We start from the raw sequence: 22,805 nt of genomic DNA, 5'->3' as shown, positions 1-22,805 counted from the left end.
AACTAAATCGTCTCCAGTCATAAATCGTCTCCGTCAGTAGCAAGCTTTAGCTCGGGAATCTGTGTGAATAATATGAATACTGTCTACAGCGATTTGATGGACAGTACACACACTTCAAACACTAACATTATGCATACTGTGGTAAATCAACATGTTAATAGAGTGTATGTTAACTGTATAAAAACTGCATTTTGCCTTTTGTATTTACTTGGGTTATCTTTGTAGATTATTAAATTAGTTTGATGATCTTAATCATTTTAGTGTGACAAATATGCAAAAAAATAGAAACTCATACCACTGTATGTACAGTATAATCACAGTAACTCATCACTAATCATAGGTTTTGAAGCCATCAGTCAAGTTTCACATTAATAAGTTTTCTTAAAAAATATTTTTATTATTCCCAAAACGTAGGTCCTCTTCAGTTTGTGTCCCAATAAACTGTTTTTTCCCACAAATGTTTTTTTTTTTCTGGTTTAACTGTGAAGGATTTGTGAATACTTTTGTTTTTAGCAGCTTGATAATTGAGGCCCACTGTGCCTTCTTGGAACAATTCCACACAAAAGAGAACCCTTTCAACCCACTATGGTTCTGGAGCAAACAGCTTTTATCATATGGACACAGAGGTGCAAACATACAGTAGTAATAGCCTGAGTCCTAGAAGACGGTTCGTGCCCATGGGAACGTGTATTCCCATGTGCTTGATCAGCAGTTACCCCAAAGCGCTCAGCTCTGAATCATGTGAGCTGGAGCAGGCTGTCTGAAGTCCAGGCATAATCACATGGTCCAGTGTTTATGGGGATTAGCCAGCACAGAGAAGGAGGCTAAACAGAATGAACAGTACTGTTTTGGATGCACACTAAGAGGAAGGATGTAAAAGGGGATTAAGATTATATAATCCCACATACTGGAGACTCACAAGTTATGGGAAACCCTTAGTTAAAATATTAATAAAAAAACACAAAAAATATTAATTAATGAAATTACCAATATTTAGTCTGTTAAACAAGTCATCTAATTTCAATAAAATCATAATTAGTGTCTGACATTTGCTTTTTCAGTTTTGCACAAGAGCTACAAGGTTAATGTAGCTCAAAAGAAGTTAATAGCAATCAGTTCAACATTGTACTAGAGCTGATTTTAGATTTACTGAGACTTGAAAAGACTTATTTATTTCAATTATATATATTAGTGGAAGAGCATACAGTACACCAAACTTAGGAGTCCCCCATTAAATATTTAATTGTTTTTAATTCTTAGGTCTTTTAGCATCATTGATATAAGCTAATAAGCAAACTTGGCTATTTACTGTATGATTGAATGGTATTTTCAACATACAGTAGCCTAATCTGATTATCAATCACTTATTACTTTAAGGAACTATATCATTTTAATTGACAATTAACAACCAAAAGGAACGTGTGAAATGACATCAAACTAGGCAATGAAGTAAAACAATATTAAAAGTATGAATAGAGGCTAAGTTAGAATGAGTTGCAAACCCTTGGGAGTGCCAGGCCAGTTTTTGAGCATTGTGAGGAGTTCATCTTCCTGTTAGATGAAGAATTCAATTCAATTCAATTCAATTTTATTTGTATAGCGCTTTTAACAGTTTTCATTGTCCCAAAGCAGCTTTACACAATCAAAATAATTATTTAAGGTTGTATGGCATTTGTATGTGTGTGAATCAAAATGGTCAGATAGTGCCTGGTAAACAAGCTGAGGGCGACAGTGGATCGTTGTAAGCAAAGTCATCTCCTTTTTATGATTCTTTAAAATAGAGACAGGAAAGCATAATTGATGCTGTTGGTGGAGCAAAATTGTTGGACACTGATAGCTTCCCACCTGGTTTTTGCCATGGCATTCTTTTATCTGCTCCTTGTTTTATCAATAGGGTAAATTATAATTGAGTGTCTCCTGCCATGTTCTGTTGCATCACCCTACACGTCAACCTACCCTACTAGTAACCAGGTATGCTTGTGTTATCCAAAACAGTTGTGCTAAAACAGTTACTTAAGCACCAAGGTAAGGAAATCAGTAGAAGTCACAGTCATGTTTAATAATATAAATAAGACCATTTCCACATGCACAATGTAAGAAGAGCTTACAGGATTGGGACCAAACGATTGTGTGACGATGTTAAAACCTCTTGGTTTAATGGATAATTGGTAAAATAGGGCTTTGTTGGGATTTGTTAGGGAGCAAAAAGATTAGACTTTGTATCACTCAAAAAAATGTCATGTGCTCTGATGAGTCCAGATTTACCGTATTTCAGAGTTATGAACACATCAGGGTAAGGAAGAAAGCACATGAAGCAATGTACACACACAACATATAGTATAGTATACATAACATACCACAACATATAGTATCCATTGTACAAGCATCTGGAGGCAGTGTTGTGACCTGGGGTTGCTTCAGTCGGTTAGTCCTAGGCTCAGCAACATTATGTGGCAATAAAGTAAAGTCGACTGAATGTACATTCTGAATGTACTGAATGACCAGGTTATTACATCTATGGAGCTTTTCTTCCCTGATGGCAAAAATATATCCCTGGATGACACTGCCAAGATCCATTGGGCTCAAATTGTGAAATAATTGAATTGTCCATTGAATTCCATTGAAACTCTCTGGGATGTGCTGGAGAAGAGTTTACAGAATGGTTTAATTCATCATCAATACTAGATCTCAAGCAAAGACTAATGCAACCCTGGATAGGAATAAATGTTGTGAGATTCATTGAAATATAAGAATGTTTAACTTTCTTGGTATTGCAGTGCATATGAGGTTCAATTTTCAGAGCACAAGTAATTTTTTTTAAATGGTATAGGCCATACATAACAAGAAAAGTGCTCTAAAAATAACTGTGCTAATCCTGTAAAAGCTTGTCTGAAAATAGGCATTACAATTGATCTCTGTGTAGATGGAGCCTTGTAGATCTGACTGACACTCTAAGTCGTGAGTTTATGGTTTTATTACTATGGCTTTTCAGTCCCATAATTTCTTTCAAGACTTACAGTAAACAAAGCATTGACTGATATACAGATTCTAAAGCTACAGAAAAGACCTTCCCTTAATGTGTAATTGCTTGTGGCACATGCTAGTTTAAAACTAAATTCACACATCAGGCACAAAGTACAGTATGTCTTTAGTGTGTAAATGTCTTCTTTTTGCTAATCAATTTCCTAAAGGAGGCTGATCAGACATATCCCAAGCAAGAGTTTGTAATGGTAATTATCACTTCACTCCTTTATTTTTATGCCTGTCAGCAGGTTCATTTGTAAATGATATTCTTAAAATGGAGAATATACACTGCCTGGCCAAAAAAGTCACTATTTCAGACTGACCAAATTTTTGGCCTGTATCAAGCACTGGAAACTATAAAGGAGATTTGAAATTACTGAAATTAGGTTAGGAACCAACACATTACTATAAAAATATAATAGTGTAATATACTATAAGATAATATAATAGTAAATATGATAATAAAAATAGTATAATATAAAAACTCAAGGGATTGGGACTAAACGGCCTTGTAGCCTTAAAAAAAAGCCACTTGACAATGAGTCTAATTACAAAAAAAGCATTACATTTACAGTATTCATATAAAGCATTTAAATAAAAAAGAAAATCTTTAAAGTTATATTAAAATATTAATAAAAAAATTAATAGATGTAAAGAAGGAATGTTCCTGCAGTAAACAGTCAAAGAAGATGTCACCATAATTGCAACATATTGTCATCTGGGTCACATAACTGTATTTGGAACAAATTTAAAAAGTTCATAAGTTATTATGAGTTGCTGCTTGGAATAACTAGGTTTAAAGAAGCAGAGATATGATATTGTTATTGTATGCACTTAACACTGGAATGCTGGGAGTATACAGTATTTAATGACATTTTCGAATTTCGAATTTCTACAGGAACATGTTTCCTCTAAACATGCTGTTTTCAATATACACCCAAAGTTAATCAGATGCTGATTATAAATCAACCACATTACTGCTTAAGTTTGTCTGTTACACACATACATTCACCTAAAGGATTATTAGGAACACCTACTCAATTTCTCTTTAATGCAATTATCTAATCAACCAATCACATGGCAGTTGCTTCAATGCATTTAGGGGTGTGGTCCTGGTCAAGACAATCTCCTGAACTCCAAACTGAATGTCAGAATGGGAAAGAAAGGTGATATAAGCAATTTTGAGCGTGGCGTGGTTGTTGGTGCCAGACGTGCCGGTCTGAGTATTTCACAATCTGCTCAGTTACTGGGATTTTCACGCACAACCATTTCTAGGGTTTACAAAGAATGGTGTGAAAAGGGAAAAACATCCAGTATGCGGCAGTCCTGTGGGCGAAAATGCCTTGTTGATGCTAGAGGTCAGAGTAGAATGGGCCGACTGATTCAAGCTGATAGAAGAGCAACTTTGACTGAAATAACCACTCGTTACAACCGAGGTATGCAGCAAAGCATTTGTGAAGCCACAACATGTATAACCTTGAGGCGGATGGGCTACAACAGCAGAAGACCTCACCGGGTACCACTCATCTTCACTACAAATAGGAAAAAGAGGCTACAATTTGCACGAGCTCACCAAAATTGGACAGTTGAAGACTGGAAAAATGTTGTCTGGTCTGATGTGTCTCAATTTCTGTTGAGACATTTAAATGGTAGAGTCAGAATTTGGCGTAGTGCCAATTGGGCATCGTTTAAATGCCACAGGCTACCTGAGCATTGTTTCTGACCATGTCCATCCCTTTATGACCACCATGTACCCATCCTCTAAAGGCAACTTCCAGCAGGATAATGCACCATGTCACAAAGCTCAAATCATTTCAAATTGGTTTCTTGAACATGACAATGAGTTCACTGTACTAAAATGGCCCCCACAGTCACCAGATCTCAACCCAATAGAACATCTTTGGGATGTGGTGGAATGGGAGCCTTGTGGCCTGGATGTGCATCCCACAAATCTCCATCAACTGCACGATGCTATCCGATTAATATGGGCCAACATTTCTAAAGAATGCTTTCAGCATCTTGTTCAATGCCACATAGAATTAAGGCAGTTCTGAAGGCGAAAGGGGGTCAAACACCGTATTAGGTGTTTCTAATAATCCTTTAGATGAGTGTATATCCATATCTAATAAATACAAAATAAAAATATATAAGACAACACTCTCTTTTAGGTCCTCTTATTTTTAATTCTCAAAAGGAAAGATTTTGTAGTTGCTGTTGTTACATCAGTACAGCTTAAAGTGTTACCTAAATCCTGACTTGTTTTTACAGACAGGATGGGCGGGTTCAACCAAGAATCCAGATTACGCAGAGGATTTCTACAACCAGATTAAACTAAGCACCTTATTTAGTAATAAGAAGTGAAAATCATCAATAAGCCCTTCTGTTGAGTTGATATAAAGAGGCTACTGGTTCAGAGAGATACAGTATTGAAACTTGGGGGAGAAGTGGAGAGAGATCCTACTGCCATTAACTCCATATCAGATCAGCTTTAACACAACAGGTAAGAACTGTGATTTTATCGTTAACTTGAAAAGAATGAGGCCTGAAAGGTATGTCACGTTTATACTGTCAAAATGTATGTAATACAGATTGACCTCCTCCTTAGAAAAACATTATCGTTGTTGCAGGATATAAGTATTGCATTTGCTGTCTCATTGTTGTGTAGGATGGATTATTCCAAGTTCACCATGATGGTGGTCTTCCTGTCCTACATTGAACATTGCTGGTCTTCGTGTGTGGTGGACAGCTTAACTGTTAAGCAGGACTTTGACCCCAAAAAAGTGAGTCCACAGAACTGAGTATGGGGAAAGACTGTTTTGGATTTCTGGTATTGTATTGTTGATTTATGAAAGGATGTGTCAGTGTCAGTACTATGTGACAGTCAGAGGTTCCTTCAATTTTTAGTTGTGGCAAAGTGTCAAGATTATCTACATACTGTAGCTAAATGGCACAATGAGAGGTGAGACTGCAGGATTGATATTGTTGATTATGATTTTTTGTTTTGTCAGTATGCAGGAAAGTGGTATGCCCAGCAAAAGAAAGATCCAGAAGGACTCTTCCTGCAGGACAACATTTCTGCAGAGTATACTGTTGAAGAAGATGGCACTATGACCGCATCTTCCAAGGGTCGCGTCACTTTGTTTGGGTGGGTGGGAAACAAAATAAAATCAACCGCATGACGTGTGCAGAAAAAGTGCATATTGATTGAGTTGAGTTGGTGATGTGAATAAGTAGATTTGAAGTAGCACAAATATGACATTGCATATTATTATCGGACTAATATGCACTTTATATTAGATATTAGAATCGTATCTATCTAGTAATGTATATTGTGGTATAGTGTATTTTTAATACACTATTTGTGTTTGGCAAATTTATCAATAAAATATTAAAATAAATTAATAAAATAACAGTGACCGATGACCCTTAAAATGAGGACAGGTCTAAACCATAAACAAAAAATAACGTAAGGACAGTGGAAAACAAAAATGTAAATTTTCAAGAGAGATTTAAACTTATTTATCTTCACAGCTACATTTTTGCATTATTAACCCACTAGTTATTCATGTTCACACATACAGTAATTGGGCATCTACTATGAATTGTTCAGTACCTAGAGTAAAACTTATTCTAAAAGTATGTATAGAGTGGAGTATGTAAGTCTGGCCTCACAGAGAGTGAATTTCAAGATTTTTAAGCAAAGCTATAAATGTATAATACAGGATCTGGAACTGGTTACTGGAACTTTATTAATGCAGCCTTAACTGCTTAAAATGTTACCAAACTGTTCTGTGTGTGTGTGTGTGTGTGTGTGTGTAGATTCTGGGTTGTATGTGCTGACATGGCTGCCCAGTACACGGTGCCTGATCCATCCACACCTGGCAAGATGTTCATGAACTACCAGGGTCTGGCCAGCTACCTGTCTAGTGGAGGTGGGATAAAGTTCACGTAAAATGTAAAACGTACTTTGAAAAAGTGAAACCTTTGGATGTTTTCCCAAGATTCTTAAGATAAACTGTGTTACCAAAGTACAGCTTTTTTTCAAATATTATAAAATAGTCAAATACATGTTTATATGTATTATTATATACAGTAATTAGATTTTTGAGCCATTGTTTCTGTTCATCAGTAAAGATTCTATTTACAGTGTGTTTAATGTTTCTAATCTTTTAACTTACTTTGTTAATAAAAACAAAACAAAATCCTACAGCAGATTTCGCTATCAAAAGTTCCTATTTCATTAGTTCCTAGTTGAAATCACATTAATCATTTTCTGAGTTATCATCCAAAATGGATATTAGTTGAATACTTATGTTTTGGAAACTAGAAAACTTCTTTTTTAAAATGTTAAATAAACATCCCCTTACAGAAAACTTTACCAAATCAATGCTATAGATTTTGCTGTTTATATAGAAATGGTAAACTATTACATATTAGTGCATTAATAAAGAATGATTTGCCACTACACCACTGTCAGAGCTGCTATTATAGAAAATAAATAAATACCTCACAACCAATCAGAATCGGCAAATAATCAAGTTAAGTGAAATGTTATAACCTCCAACCTAGATATTCATGGACCTCACGTTAAGAATCTGAGAGATTCATAAAGGTATGTTTCATCAACACAGGGGACAACTACTGGATCATCGACACGGATTATGACAACTACGCTATCACCTATGCATGCCGCACACTGAGAGATGATGGCACCTGTGATGACGGCTATGCCCTGGTGTTTTCCCGTAACCCCCGTGGCCTGCCCCCGGCCATTCAGCGCATTGTGCGCCAAAAACAGGAGGAAATCTGCATGGCGGGGCAGTTCAAACCCGTGCTGCAATCAGGTCAGGCTCCGACGAATGCACTAACTCACACCTATAAAAAGAGTGCTTTTCTATCTATTAAAGAGTGCTTTTAGCCCCAGCCAATAATATACAGTGATGTCTTCATAAATTAATGCATGCCTGCTGGACACTTTCTGAGGGTCACAAATTTCCTTCTTTGTTCCACAGGAGCCTGCTGAGCTCTGTGACACCTTCCTTTAGCATGATGCCATGAGAAAACACATCCAGCACTTGGACAGAGGACAAAAGCGCATCAGGGAGAAATGCCTGTTTGCTGTCTCAGGGGAAAGTTTGTTGTTGGGAAAATAAATGTTTTTTGTTTTCTGTGTTTAAAGTTATAGGGAATTGAGACAGGCCTTTGCAAATGCTAATAAAAATACTTTCTGCCAGAAAGTAACGCTTTTCACAGGAATACTATAGTACTACTGATCAAAGTTTAAAATGTATGGTATTTATTTTTTATTCCTTAATATACACTGTAGTTAGGATTATTTGCAAGTAGTGAGGCTTTATTACTGAATTGGATTTAATTTAATGAAACTTTGGCAGTACTTTTGTATTTGTCAGAAATTAAACATGCAAGTTAAATTAAATCAAAATGTTAAGTAGAAGTGAAGTTATGAGCAGTTGTGTGTCAGAACAAACAGCATATTGCATGTGTCAATCTGTGGGCGTGTCTTAAAATCGACGGCTGGTCAGAATTTATTGAAACTTTAGCAGTATTTAGATATCTGCCTGAAGGTTAACCTGCACCATAAGCGAAATCAAAATGTTGAATAAAAGCGATGTTATAAACAGTTATGTGGCAGATTTAATAATTTTCTTTGAAATAAGCTACTTATACATTACTTGCTCAATGTAAACAAACACCTGCACAAATAGCTATTAATTAGAAAGGCTAAACAGAATATTTTTACTGGGATTAGTTAATATTTTCACCGCTAAAATAACAGCACTGAGTTAGTATAAGTGAATTTTAACATGCTGGAGTAGTTTTAAGACAAAACTTCAACTTTATCCGCCCTACTTTTTTTTATTTCTCATCTGTGATTCCCTCTCCGATTACCAAACAGGAAGTGTATTTGGCTGATGATGAAAGAAGTACAATTTAGCGTAAAAGGTGTAAGATACTCAACCTTACAAAAGTTTATTTCTTAATTTTCATAAGTTAGGCAGAGAGTTCTGCCATACAAAAAGATAGGCAGATACTGTATGTACTTGGGCTTCAACCTGAAAAAATAATATCACTGATGATATTAAAACTGATTTTGTTTGTTTTTTTAGCTTTTTTTAATCAACAATATTTTATTGATTTCAAACAGAATCATACCAAAGCAAAAATGTAGTTTGCATTTCAAGGCACACTTGTACACACGTTATACTGTATTTATAGACCTCTTACAAACCCCTTTCCTCCCCAACCATGACCCCCCACCACCCTTGTTGTTGATTTTTCGGCTGCTCCTACCCATCCCTAACTCCATACCAGCCTTGCAAGTCTAAGGCAGGCTAGACACCAGGCATATTTAAAAAAGAAAAGAAACAAAAACATGGAGTTTTGTATGCAGAGAAAAGAATCCACCAATGGGAAGAAACTAAAGAACCTAAACAAAACCCGCATGGACAAGGTGAGGGCATGTGGATATTCACGCAGATGAAAACCAATGCTCAGGCTTTGGAGCTGTGACGCAATAATGGTCACTTCTTACTTCCCACCTGTAATTTGTGTAAACCTTGGGTGCAAATTAATAATGTGTTTCACTAGGTACTACAGTAGGTACTATTTTTAGTGTCCAGTGTCACACCCAAACAAGACTACATCACTATTGACTAGGCACTAAATACTAATTTAAAGAGAAGTTAATAAGACAAAAGTCAAATATATGTCACCTTGCAGCACAGTAAAAAGATTTTTCCAAATATTACAGCTTATGAAATTGGAATTAGAGCACAGGGCCTTATTCAAGGGCTCACACAGCAGCAGGGTTGAGGCTTGAACTGGCAAAATTCTGCCCATTAACTATAAGTCTTAACCTGCTGAACTACCACTGCCCCAAAAGGAAACCTATAGAAAAGGTCATGTACTTTGTACCTTAATAGGTGAATCATTACATTTTGAACACTGTTAATCTACAACAACTCAAAATCAGCACATAAAAATAGATCCATTCATTTAGTTTAAACTCTTTATACAGTATTTAAAAATGTATTATTATTATTATTATTATTATTATTGCTTAAATTTGTCACTTATCCGCTTTTAACATATCCAAATTGTACCTCTATAATACTCTTCTTGTAATATAAATACAAATAAAATGTACTACTATAGCCTTAGTAAAATGATCCAAAGTTGGTTCATATGCAAAATGTTGTGTACGTTTGAGAACTCTGTTAGTATAAAGAAGCACATTTTTAACCAAACCAAGTATTAATATTTTATCAGGCAGCAGAGATGGTGGTCAGATGCCATCAAGGATTATGGCAAACTGTCTGAAACATGAAACAATTCAGGGTCAAAAACAAGCAGCGATTCAGGTGAAAAGCAAGCCACAAGCCACGGCATAAAATTCAAACTTGCAAAACCAGCTAACTAACTTAGTAATACAGACAATTATTAAATAAGCATTACTTAACAGGGCTTAAGAGCCCCTTACAGTATATAGTGGCAGGTGTGATTGGTAACGGGTGTGCATGCCCAGTAATTGGGCATGCACAATTGAGATTATGAATGGTGGCAATGAGTGTAAGAGTAATGTGTAGTAGTGTGCAAGTATTGAGGTACAGAGCAGTCATGTTAAAGCCTAAAACAGTGGTTGCAAACCGTAAATTTGCCGAAGAAGTGTAGTCAAATTGTGAAGGAGTGGTTCTGGGAGCATGAAGTTTTCAAAACATGTATTGGCCACCACAGAAACCTAGCACCAATGAAAGTTTTTGGCATGTGCTCGAGAAGACTTTATGGGCTGCTTTGACTCTTGCAGCAGGAATACAAGATCTCAGCCAGACAATTAATGAAACTCTGGATATAAAGTGCTATGACATTGCATAAACAATGCTGAAACAATGCCACAATGTACGTGCAAAATAATCAAAACTTATACATCTCTCTTTCGTTTAAGTATCCACCAACTTTGATGCACACCTTGACTTGGCAATTTTATTTTACTTTTTCTGTCCTTAACAAGTCAATTCACAATACAAAGTCATTACAAACCACCAACCTTCCTTTTTTGAAGCCATTCCTTTGTGGTTAAATTTGTAATTTGGGTTGTTATTGACCTAGCAGGTGAATCTTCATCTGTCTAACAGGAGCCAACAGGTTTTGTCTCAATATAGATTTAGATGTTTGTATTTGGAGCTATTCATGATTTCCTCTATCTTGACTAGAGCCACAGTCTCAGCTAAAGTGAAGAAGCACCATAGGACAATGCTACTACCACCATGTTTTACAATGGATATGGTGTTCTTTGGGTGATGTTTTGTTTTTGTGCTTAAATAGCTTTAAAAGTTGTGGCCAAAATGTTCTTATCATAAAAAAGTGCACATAGGTTTTCAAAGAAATTTGTAAGTTCTGGGTATGAGGCTGCTTTCATGCAGAAGCACTTCTCTCCAAAACATCCTGATTCTTTGAAAACGATGTAGTGTGTAGCAAGCGCTTGTCCACTTATTAACCTGTACATTTATTAAGCTTGGTCTGTTATTTTCATGTAACAGAAAAGAATAATAAATGTCATATTATTGTCTATTTATAAGTAGTCAAATATTAGCTTTAACTAAAATATAGTTATATTATTGCTAAATTAGTTTAGTATACTGTATGTTGACTTACTTATATGTTGCTTATATGCCCACAGAAGCAAAAACACATCCTCAAAGTAATACAATCAGATAATTAGTCACCCATGTGGTAATAAGTAAAGGCAGTCCAAAACAACTGAGTCTGTAAATAATATCCACTGGTGCATTTTTTTTTCCCACTGTTGGTGTTACAAATCCTTATCTAATAACCCTTGCACTTGGACACAAATTCATCATCTACTAAAACAATAAGTAACCAGACATGCTGCATGATGCAGCTATGCTTCAACAAAGTCACAATGAATGTGCAAAATTCATCTGCAAATATTAATATGTAGTTATTTTATATTTGATCATTTAAAAAAAAGAGAGAAAAAATATTGGACAAAATTTGGACACATTGCTAAGTTAACTAACTATACTACTATACAAATACTATAAAAAGATATAAACTTTAATTAATAAAAACAGTTTGTGCAGTTTGTTTTTTAAAGAAAATTAGCTGCTTAGTTTTACTGAACATCATGCAGAACCAGCCACAGTCCTTCTACTCTAAAATGTAATTTAGTCACCTTTATCTTTGATTACAGCACACAATGTGGTGACCAGTTCAAGATTTCTCAAACTCCCAGAAACACTCTGCAACATTTTGAGTCCTGAAATATGGCGTGCCATCAGGGAATAAAAACTACATTGTTTTATGTTCATTCAGTACATTCAGGTAATCAGCTGACTTTATTGTATTGCCACATAATGGTGCTAAGTTTGGCCTTGACCAACTAAAGCAACCCCAAATCATAAGACTGCCTCCAGAGGCTTGTACAGTGATCCTGCGAGTTCTTATCACATTGTGTGTGTATGGAAATGCTTTTACTTTCACTATTAAACATAGATATGGTTTTTACTATTGACTTTTTTACCATGCAACTTTACCAAATGTTTAAGCCAGTTCCATTCATTTTTTATTTCTTACTTATGTTCTTGATGCAGCTCAATAATTCGACCCTTCTAAAATATCAACGTTTTCTTTGGCCGGGGCAAAATATACACACTGTATGAAATCTAACGGAGTCTAAAGAAAGACATATAAAGACATATATGCAGTAATGTATATTGTATATTGGACATGCTTTTAATCTGACAGCACAGATTAGACATTTTATTTGCAATCATCTGTGCATTTATAGTTTATTTACCTTTAAATGTGTGTTTCATTAAATGCTTGTATCTTCTGCATAGATGTTCCTACAGAGGAGGCTCTGTTTCCATGGTGATGAGACCGAGGGACCACATCTCACCCTCCCCTCTGTGGTCGCCCTGGATTGGCTGTTGAGACAGAGCGCTCCGAAAGGCGCGACATTTTTTCCCATCATGCCTTGTCCCATTCAAGGCATACAGAGTGAGCTGCTTCACACCAGGAAGTCATGGCTAAGAGAAATGCATGGCACATATCATTTCTCCACTGCTATTACTCTCAGCTGTGATGTGGGTAGGTTGCTCTTTCTGTCTCAGCTTAAAGCAAGCATTGTAAATTAGGAGTGTCTATGTATTTAAAAGCTTTCTTTCATGCATGCAGTTTGATCAGTGATGTGATGTTTGAATGAAAACGTGGACCTGCTTTCTCACAAATTCTTTTAAACCTCGTTTGTTGACATGCCTTTGTATATTAACTCTTTTCCTATAGCTTTAAACTGAATATAGTGAATGGCGGTAATTATGCAGGAATATTTTTCAGACAATATAGGCTTTCTTCAAGAACAAAACCAGCTTAAAATCCAGGACAAAAACATTTACTACTAATAACCAAACACATATCTGGAGCAATCTCAGTAATTTCCCAGATACAGCAGTTATGATATTTGATCATTTGGCTTGTTAGACAACTCAGTAATAAAGCCATTTAGCTAATTGGAGCCGTTTAGTTTATATTATTTATATAGTTGCCCTCACAAATGATCTCCTATTCTTAATATACTTTTCCCAACAGAAGTACAAATCCATGAAGGCCTCAACATAGAGACAGAAAAACTATCTAATGTAGTTGTGCAGAAATATAAAACAAAATCCTTCCTAACAGTGTTTAACTGATGGTACATCCAGTCAGTAACCTTGTGAAACAGTGTAGGGATACATGAGCGTCTGCCAAATGCCTAAATGTTAGTGTATGCAGTGTATCCCCTCAGATCATCATGATCTTTAATTCAATACAGTATCAATTTAAGTTGTGTATCTTTAGTGTTAGGGCCCGGGTCAGCACCAATATTCCTTTTTAGCTAGTACATGATGCATCAAATTCACTGTAACTTGTAATTCGCATAAAATGTTTTATACGACATATATTGCTATACTGTATATGCCATATATTGCTATAAAGAGTTTTCAGTTGTAGCACCAGGAAATTTCGATATAATTTTTTTACTGTAGCAGAGGTTCACATTTATTAGTTAGAACTGCTAATGATTACTCAGTTGTCATAAAGCAGAGTGTAGAAAACCCTGTGTTAGAATGCTCCAGAAAGCTAAAAACATTCAAGTATTATATTATATTTAATAAAATATATTAATAATTAGACTCTATTGAGGATTCCAGGCTTCTATTTAGGATTACAAGAACATTAAGTTAGCAAGAAAAGAGTAAAAGTAGATACCCTACATTAAATATTACTCAAATAAATGTAAAAGTTATCCATGTACAAGTCTACTTCAGCAAACATAAAAAGTACTTACCTTTAATTTTACCTATGTACTGTATCAAAAGGACTGATCTTGTATTAGCTTATAGTAACCTTAAAGTCATATTAAAAGTCTCTCTTTCTCTCTCTCTTTCTGTCTGCCTCTGTGACATGCAGCTTTGTTGCTATCTGCAGCCAGCTCTACTTATGATTTAAAACACCTGCTACATAATTAGGGAAAGCAAATCAAGCAATTATGCATAATAGCCAACGCAATAGGTAACGCAATGCCAACCTGAAATGTAACTGCGGTGACCCGTAATGAAAGCAGCCAAAAGACGAAGAGAAAGAAGTACTGTACAAGTGGGAAAAAAACATGTGATGCAGACCAAATGCAGATTTCCTTTTGGCAAAAAAGCTGGTTTCTTGCTTGGGACCCAAACCTGGGGCAAGGTAGTGAGTGCAGTGAACACATCTTCTGCTGATGCACACATATTGCTTTGTCTAAAATTTCATGTAAAAAAAAAAAAGAAAAGAAAAAGTAGCCAACTTAAAAAAAACTATCAGGAGCATGTCACAAATGTACAGGGCTGCACCACTTTACACTAGTTCGGACATTGTGCTACATTAAGTGGCATAAATGCTAAAAATAAAGGTTGATATTTTGTAGTTTGAGGTTGGATTTGCAAAATTATGCTGCAGTAACAGGGTCATTCTGACATTGTCTGAATAATGTGTTGTGCTTGATGATGTATTGTGACACCACAACCTGATTACAATAATTTGGCAAGGTGGTACAATATTAGGGTTCTTGGGAAAACACAATCGAAGTAATTATAAACAGTTGCTTTTTTACTAGCTTTTTATTACTTTTCACCACACTTTAACATAACATAGCATAATGTGCTTCATAACATGCTTCAACGTAAAGCATGTTTTAAATCTACTATAATAATAAATAATAATAAATGTTAGTCCTGGAAAAAAGATAATTTTTTTCAAACATCACTTGTCATGTCAAAATTCTGAGCACAAACGTGAGTAATGTCCTGTAAGAGACCATACAAAGGTATAAATAATGTGATTCATCTTAGTAGGTTTACGCAGGTGATAATAATACTGAGAATCTGAAGTAGTTCTTTTAGGTTAGTTAATGTATATACCCAGACACCTCAAGCATGAGCACAGATTGGAGAAAATGGACTTTCCATACACTTTGCCCTCATGCTGCAGATATTGCTCAATGGAGGGCTTGAGAACACTTGCAGCTCCACCCTGTATGCTCAGCCTATAAAACCAGACAGTATCTACTGAGTGATTGTCTTTCTGTCTTTTATTTTGTGCCAACATGCTTGAACCTCACACTCTCTGAGCCACAAGGCAGCTGTGACATTTTAATAAGAAAGGGACAGTAGGAAAGAGATGGTGCTATAATTTTGTATAAGTGTGGTAAGTGTTTTTTTATTTCCTACTGTATGTCACTTTGTCATGCCCACTTTATTTACTTTGTCACAGGTTTGCTTTGATCAGAAATGCTTAGTTTTTCTAGTTGCCCTAGTTTTGGTAACAATGAATTTCTTTTTTTTTAATAACAACTTTTTCTATTTTGAGAACTGCTATTCAAATGGGCATCAATAAGGCATCTAACACCACATATTTAAGCTTTTCATATTTAAGACTATGATAGTCTAAAGCTCTCCAGTAGCTTGCTATGAGCAGTCTATTCCAAAGCTGGAGACCATCAACAGTATAATTCTAATGCATGAGTTTGAACCTTCGATTATGATAACTTACAACAAAAATGGAAAGTGGAAAAAATTGGAAAACAAATAGAAAAGATATAGGTGGGAAAAGGCTTTTTAATATTGTACCCTTTTGATTTTAGGGCTTAGGTAACACCTGCTTTCAGTGATGCTTCCAGTATCGCTTTACTAAATGTTCAATTAAGTAACACTATTCATTGCACTAGTTAAAGTTAACACAGTGCTGTCGTTTTCTGCTTTCTGATTTGGTCTAATATTGTTTCTAATATTGTTTAGAATATTGTTATTTGTTCTCTATGTTGCTATGCCTATAGTAACAGCTCATTCACAGAGACTTGATGGCAGAAACTTCACATAATTAAAGTTATTAACTTGTAAAAGGGGCTGGGCGAATGACATTTTATAGCTGCTATGATGTTTATAACTGGATTATGACAATAAATTGTTTTACAGACAACTATACAACAATAAACAAATACGAGGGTTGGACCAAAAGTTATGCAAAAGTGTATAATAATTTTTATTAACTGGTATTCTGTACACTTTTGTTTCACCCACAATGTGGTTTGACTTCAATTCTGGTTTCTCCTTCTTAAAATTTCTTAATCCATCTGTGAACATTGCTCTTGTATATATATATTGTATAAACATTCTGTAGCTTTCTGTGGACTCAGTGACAGAATGATGAATCTGCTTGGAAATCTAACACGTCTTATCTAGACAATTATTTTCTGTAATGAAAAAGAACCGAATTTACTCTATACAATATGAGCAATTTGAATGACTTATGTTAGTTAATAAAAAAAAGTTCTGATCACTTTTGAGTTCATTTCAGTACAGCCCTCATAAAAAGTACAATGTTTTACTGTTATTACTTAAATTACAGCAGCTATACTGTAAATGGTTGTTTCGCCACCAGCTTTGTCTCTCTTTCTTGAAGTTATATTCTGTTACAAAGAAGCAGAAAAATCTTCTTCTGTTTTTAAGATTTTTCCATGTCTGAAAACTTTTTACTGTTACAAAAATCTGACAGTGGAAACTCTTACTGTACCCCACTGCTTAGTGCACATGTTAAAATCATAACATTACACTGGCTGTATAGGGTTTTGTATGTGTAATTTTCTTTACAGTACAGCAAATAAAACCATTTCAGCACCTACAGTATTTACAGTATTATCATGTCATAAAACAGCATGGTCTGTTCTTCACTGCTTAAAGAAATTAAGTTAGGAATTAGTTGTAGAGTATCTAAACTTTTAAAAAAATAAGTAAGAGAAAAAAGTTTTTCTGTTAGCAGACAACTGCACAATCATGGTGAGTATGTGTAAAAAATAAAAAAGTCCACCATACCTATCTTCACTGGATAGTTTGACTGTACACAGAATTTAAATGTTAATGTTTAAAAATGTAGAAAAGACATTCTTAAAACTTACTGCTTGCCCCAGGGACATACTGTGGGTCAGATAAAGAGAATCCAACAGAACACGACAGTACTTGTACTTCACTAGTTTTTCTTACTAACTTTATGACCTGACACTTTTGATTTTCACTTTCTCCAAAAAATCTACTTTTATCCTTTATTTTTTCTATTTAATAAGTTTTTTTTATCATTACATCACGGGAATATATATAAATTCCTAAAAGATCTATAATTTGGTGGATGTACCAGGGAGAATTTATCACTACAGTTTGCACTGTAATAACTGATTGATATTCAGCTAGTTTGTATTATCTAGACAGCTACTGTTTAAAAGATTGGGAATGAACAGTTTGTTAGCTTGTATAAGTTAATGTTTTCCCATGTTTCATGGTGAAAGTAGGTTTACAGGAAATTGCCATCAGTAATTACAATCAATGTCTGACTTGAAATCAAGGCAGACAAATGCCATTTTGTTTTATTATCATACACAATAATATTTAACCTTATAATTAAAACTGACATTTGGGGGGCCTAACAGCTCTTATATTTATACTGCATATTAGTGTAAAAATTTTCTGTGAATGAAAATTTTACTATGTCACAGGTTTGTTTCAATCAGAAATGCTTATTTTTTTCTAGTTGCCATTTTTTGGTCACATTGCATTTTTTTTTTTTACACATTGTAATAAAATTTTTAAAACTTTTTCTATTTTGAGAACTGCTATCGAAATGGGCCTCAATAAGGCATCTAACACCACATATTTAGGCTTTTCATATTTAAGACTATTTTTGTTAGTCTAAAGCTCTCCAGCAGTTTTCTACGGGAGACCATCTACAGTGAATTTTGAGACTTATTTAGAGATTTTATCAGCATTCACACTCTAATTTTAATTAAATGAACTCTTTATTTTTTCAGGAGATAGGATAAAGAACCTCGTTGGCACACGGGGACAGCATTAAAAGACATGGAGAATGCAAATCCTCAATACCCTCTGAAACGCAAGGTTCAGCAGAAGAAGGGACCAGTAGAGATCATTAGGACCAAACTGCACCATCAACTGTCTTGTTCGCTTCCCAAAGTAAAAAGGACATTAACGGACTTCTTTCCTTTTGTGCTATGGCTGCCAAAATACAAGTTCAAGGAATATGTGTGGGGTGACGTAATGTCTGGTCTTATAGTTGGGGTTATTTTAGTGCCTCAAGCAATTGCTTACTGTCTCCTTGCAGGATTGGAGCCAATTTATGGTTTGTACACATCCTTTTATGCCAATATCATCTACTTTTTTTTGGGCACATCCAGGCACGTATCTGTGGGTATCTTCAGCCTCATGAGTTTAATGGTAGGACAGGTTGTAGACAGAGAGGTCTATTTAGCAGGGTTTGATTTGAGTGAGGACAGTAAGCAAAGCTCCATGCAGACTGGATGGAATGGCACTGAAGATAACCAAGATACTGCAGTTAACTTCACCATTGGGGCCTTCAGCATGGAGTGTGGAAAGGAATGCTATGCTATTAGCATTGCAACAGCTTTAACATTCCTTGCTGGAGTTTACCAGGTATTCCTTCATATTATTTATTATTGGGAAACTCGTGATCAGTTTATATATATTGGGAAAATCATTATGAGTTTTATATAAAAAGTATATATTCATTCTTTATGCTCAGTAACAAATTGAAGCCCTTTTTAGCCTCACTGATAAGTAGCAACAATAACAATTGTTAAAAGCGCTATATAAATAAATTTTAATTTTATTAAATTAATTTACAGCTGTTTAGTGCCAATCCATTGTATGTGTGGAAATGCTTTTACTTTCAATATTAAACATAGTCATGATTTTTATAGGCTATTCTTATATACAGAATATATATTCTTTTTTCTTTTCTTTCAGGTCCTGATGGCTGTGTTTAGGCTTGGGTTTGTTTCAGTTTACCTTTCCGCACCTATGCTGGATGGCTTTGCCACTGGTGCCTCGTGCACCATCCTGACAGTCCAAGCAAAGTATCTGGTGGGACTGAAAATCCCTCGTCATCAGGGTTATGGAACTGTCGTCGTGACATGGATTAATATTTTCAAGAACATACATAGGACCAACTTCTGCGATATGATTACAAGTGCAATTTGTATCACTGTCCTACTAGCTGGGAAAGAACTCCAGGATCGGTACAAGGACAGTCTAAAGATACCTCTGCCTACTGAGCTGGTAGTAGTGGCCTTAGCGACAGTGGTTTCCCACTATGCTGATTTAAACAGTCTGTACAACTCAAGCATCTCAGGTGCCATTCCAACTGGTTTCATTCCCCCAAAGGTTCCAGATTTCGAACTAGTCCCAAGAGTAGCAGCTGATGCCATTCCATTGGCTATAATCAGTTTTGCCTTCACTGTCTCCTTGTCAGAGATGTTTGCTAAAAAGCATGGCTACACGGTCAGGCCAAACCAGGAGATGTTAGCAATTGGCTTTTGTAACATCATCCCATCATTTTTCCACAGTTTCACCACAAGTGCTGCACTTGCCAAGACTATGGTGAAAGACTCAACAGGTTGTCGAACACAAGTTTCAAGCGTGGTGAGCGCTTTCGTTGTGCTTTTGGTCCTTTTGTTTTTAGCACCATTCTTTTACTCCCTGCAGAAATGTGTCCTTGCCTGCATCATTATTGTCAGTCTGAAAGGAGCCCTGCGGAAATTCAGAGACCTTCCTAGACTTTGGCGCCTCAGCAGGATTGATGCGATCGTCTGGATGGTGACCATGTGTTCAAGTGCTTTGATCAGTGTAGAGATTGGACTTGTGATTGGAGTAGTCTTCTCTATGATCTGTGTCTTAGTGCAAACCCAACGTCCCAAGGCTTCGCTACTGGGCCAGATCGAGGATACTAATCACTATGAGGATATGGATGACTATGACCACCTTGTGATTATTCCAAAAGTAAAGATTTTTCGCTTTCAGGCTCCACTTTATTATGCAAACAGGGACTTCTTTTTGAAGTCTTTATTCAAAGCAGTTGAACTTGAGCCATTTCTTGAAAAAAACAGAAGGAGAAAACTAGAGAAAAAAGCAAAAGCCAGGACTGCAAAGCAGACAGACAATGAAAATGGTGATGTTAGTTTAAGTTTAGTAGCAAGTGAAGTAGATTTCCACACCATAATCCTTGACTGTTCTTCTGTCCCTTTTATTGATACTACAGGTATTACCACTTTGAAAGACACAATAAAAGAATATAAAGAGGTTGGTGTAAATGTCATCCTGGCATGTTGCAACACAACAGTTTTAGATATTTTAAGAAGAGGTTCTTTCTTCGGATCTGATGATAAAGACATTAATACACGGTCATTCCACAACCTTCATAGTGCAGTTTCTTTTGCCACAAACTTTGCTGCACAAGCAGATGACACTACATCAGTGTGAGGGGAGTAAAATCTGATTCAGTGCCGCTTAATATTAATAAGATACTCAATACTATTATTTTAAAAAATAAAAATTAAATTCTTTTTTTACATCATACATGATTAGTTGCAGAAGATTGCAGCATTAACTATGTAATTTTTAACCTTATACAGAAATTCACACTGTACACAAATTCATCAGATTTTGCATTTTCTTTTATTGTAAGACAGTGCTATTGTTACTGTATGTACTTATACCACATTCATATAATGTGGAAGAATAGAAAAAGTTACCATTGGTCCCACTTGAAATCATTTATGTATTGCCGTTATTTAACTGATTTTTTTATATACATTTGATAGCATTAGCATACATTTGTGTTAATGTGTAATAAGTGCATATTGTGTTTCATTTAATAGACCAAAATAGGGTGCAGTTTGCTAATTGTAATTCATAATGAGATTAAATAATGACTAAAATGTCTTATTTTGGATGTGTGACATGTTTATGTCGGCCATTGCAGCAAACAGAAAAATCAGGGCTATCAAAGCTTCCAAAGCTTTAAATTGTTACTCAAAGGTTGTCATGTAGTGTCACAGTTGGGAATTAAATGTTTTTTCATACAATGTGAATCCAGCATTAACTAACTCTTAAGAATGCAACTAATGTGAATTTTGTATTAATAAATTTGATTGATTTTTCTTATCTTTTTGGTTTTGCTTGTATTTCATATGTAATTATTATTTTGAACCCAATATAATCACTGCCATGTTGACACTGTTGGGTCCTTGGACAAGGCCTTTAATCCTATTGCCATATAAAATCACTCTGTTGTTGCCAGTTCTAAAGGCCAGATGAGAAAGTAGGAGTGTTGGGTGTCAGAATAGCATCCTGGCCTAATAAAAATCATCATTGCTATGAAAATGATAAAACCCGCCATTTGATCTGCTAAACACTGCATGAGGAACAAAAAAATTACATGTTTTTATCAGTGTAAAGTTGATATGTACAGTATATGTCTAGAGTTTTATGACACAAGCAAGATAAATAATAATAATTTTAAAAAACTGCTTGTAATATTACGTAAACTGACACGTTAGTTAAAAGATGTTGATAAAGATGCAGGAAAAACTCTGCATCATTTTTAAATAACAGCACTTCACCCATTATGTTAAATCTTTAATTAAGTGGAGCTTTTGAAATACAATTCCATGTGAATGAACTTATACCTTGATCCTGGTGCTCTGCACTGGAGTCCCACAGGGTTGTGTACACTCTGCTCTGGGTTGTGTTCTCTGCTCTACACTCCATACACCCATATGCACATCAACTTATAACACAAAGACTATTATTAATTATGCAGATGACAGAACTGTAATAGGACTCATACAGAATAATGATGGGTCTTCTTACAAAGATGAAGTGCAAAAAAGGACTGCATGGTGTTTGGATAACACCTTGGTACTTAATTCCTCTAAGACAAAAGAACTGCTAATTGACTTCAAAAGGGAGACAGAGGAACTTTCTCATCCATACAGCAAAGGAGACAATGGTGGAGCAAGTCAGTAATGTCAAATTTCTGGGCACATACATCTCTCAGGATTTTTCTATACATGGACTTTTAACACCCCCTTTCTCATGAAAAAGCCACAGTAATGGCTCTACTGTATATTCAAGGTCACTGAGGAGAGTGAATCTGTCGCAGAAGCTTCGCTGCTGTCCTTTTATAAAAGTTCTGATCAAAGGATATGGCTGATAAAAAAAATAGCACTACAGAGAGTTATTAAAGAAGCACAGGACATCTTAAATACACATGTACCCTCTCTCAGACATACACAAAAACGGATGATTATAGCAAGCCATAAACATAATGCAGGACTCCCAAGTACCCAGGTAACCATCTTT

The 22,805-nt window shown here is 35.5% G+C and overlaps 2 protein-coding genes across 6 annotated transcripts; both read left to right on the top strand.

Annotated features, from left to right (window-relative positions):
• The first annotated feature begins 5,409 nt into the window (after positions 1-5,409).
• rbp4l (retinol binding protein 4, like) lies at positions 5,410-8,665 on the top strand. Its single transcript, XM_053477921.1, has 6 exons — positions 5,410-5,524; positions 5,690-5,804; positions 6,033-6,169; positions 6,844-6,956; positions 7,656-7,868; positions 8,037-8,665. The coding sequence occupies exons 2-6, from the start codon at positions 5,691-5,693 to the stop codon at positions 8,045-8,047; spliced, it is 588 nt and encodes a 195-aa protein (XP_053333896.1). The 5' UTR covers positions 5,410-5,524; position 5,690; the 3' UTR covers positions 8,048-8,665.
• A 1,971-nt stretch (positions 8,666-10,636) lies between these two features.
• On the top strand, positions 10,637-21,605 carry slc26a1 (solute carrier family 26 member 1). Of its 5 annotated transcripts, XM_053477910.1 has the most exons (5): positions 10,637-11,339; positions 12,257-12,387; positions 12,906-13,155; positions 18,437-19,076; positions 19,410-21,605. In XM_053477910.1, the coding sequence occupies exons 4-5, from the start codon at positions 18,486-18,488 to the stop codon at positions 20,919-20,921; spliced, it is 2,103 nt and encodes a 700-aa protein (XP_053333885.1). In that variant the 5' UTR covers positions 10,637-11,339; positions 12,257-12,387; positions 12,906-13,155; positions 18,437-18,485; the 3' UTR covers positions 20,922-21,605. The 5 variants fall into 5 exon arrangements, with proteins under 5 accessions (XP_053333885.1, XP_053333889.1, XP_053333887.1 ...); XM_053477914.1 differs by lacking the exon at positions 12,257-12,387; XM_053477912.1 differs by lacking the exon at positions 10,637-11,339 and having other exon boundaries at positions 12,084-12,387.
• The last annotated feature ends 1,200 nt before the right edge of the window (positions 21,606-22,805 follow it).

The sequence above is a fragment of the Clarias gariepinus genome, chromosome 19, assembly GCF_024256425.1.
Source record: "Clarias gariepinus isolate MV-2021 ecotype Netherlands chromosome 19, CGAR_prim_01v2, whole genome shotgun sequence".
Taxonomy (NCBI): domain Eukaryota; kingdom Metazoa; phylum Chordata; class Actinopteri; order Siluriformes; family Clariidae; genus Clarias; species Clarias gariepinus.
Note: the sequence above shows the minus strand (reverse complement) of the source record. Positions and strands in the feature narration are given on the sequence as shown.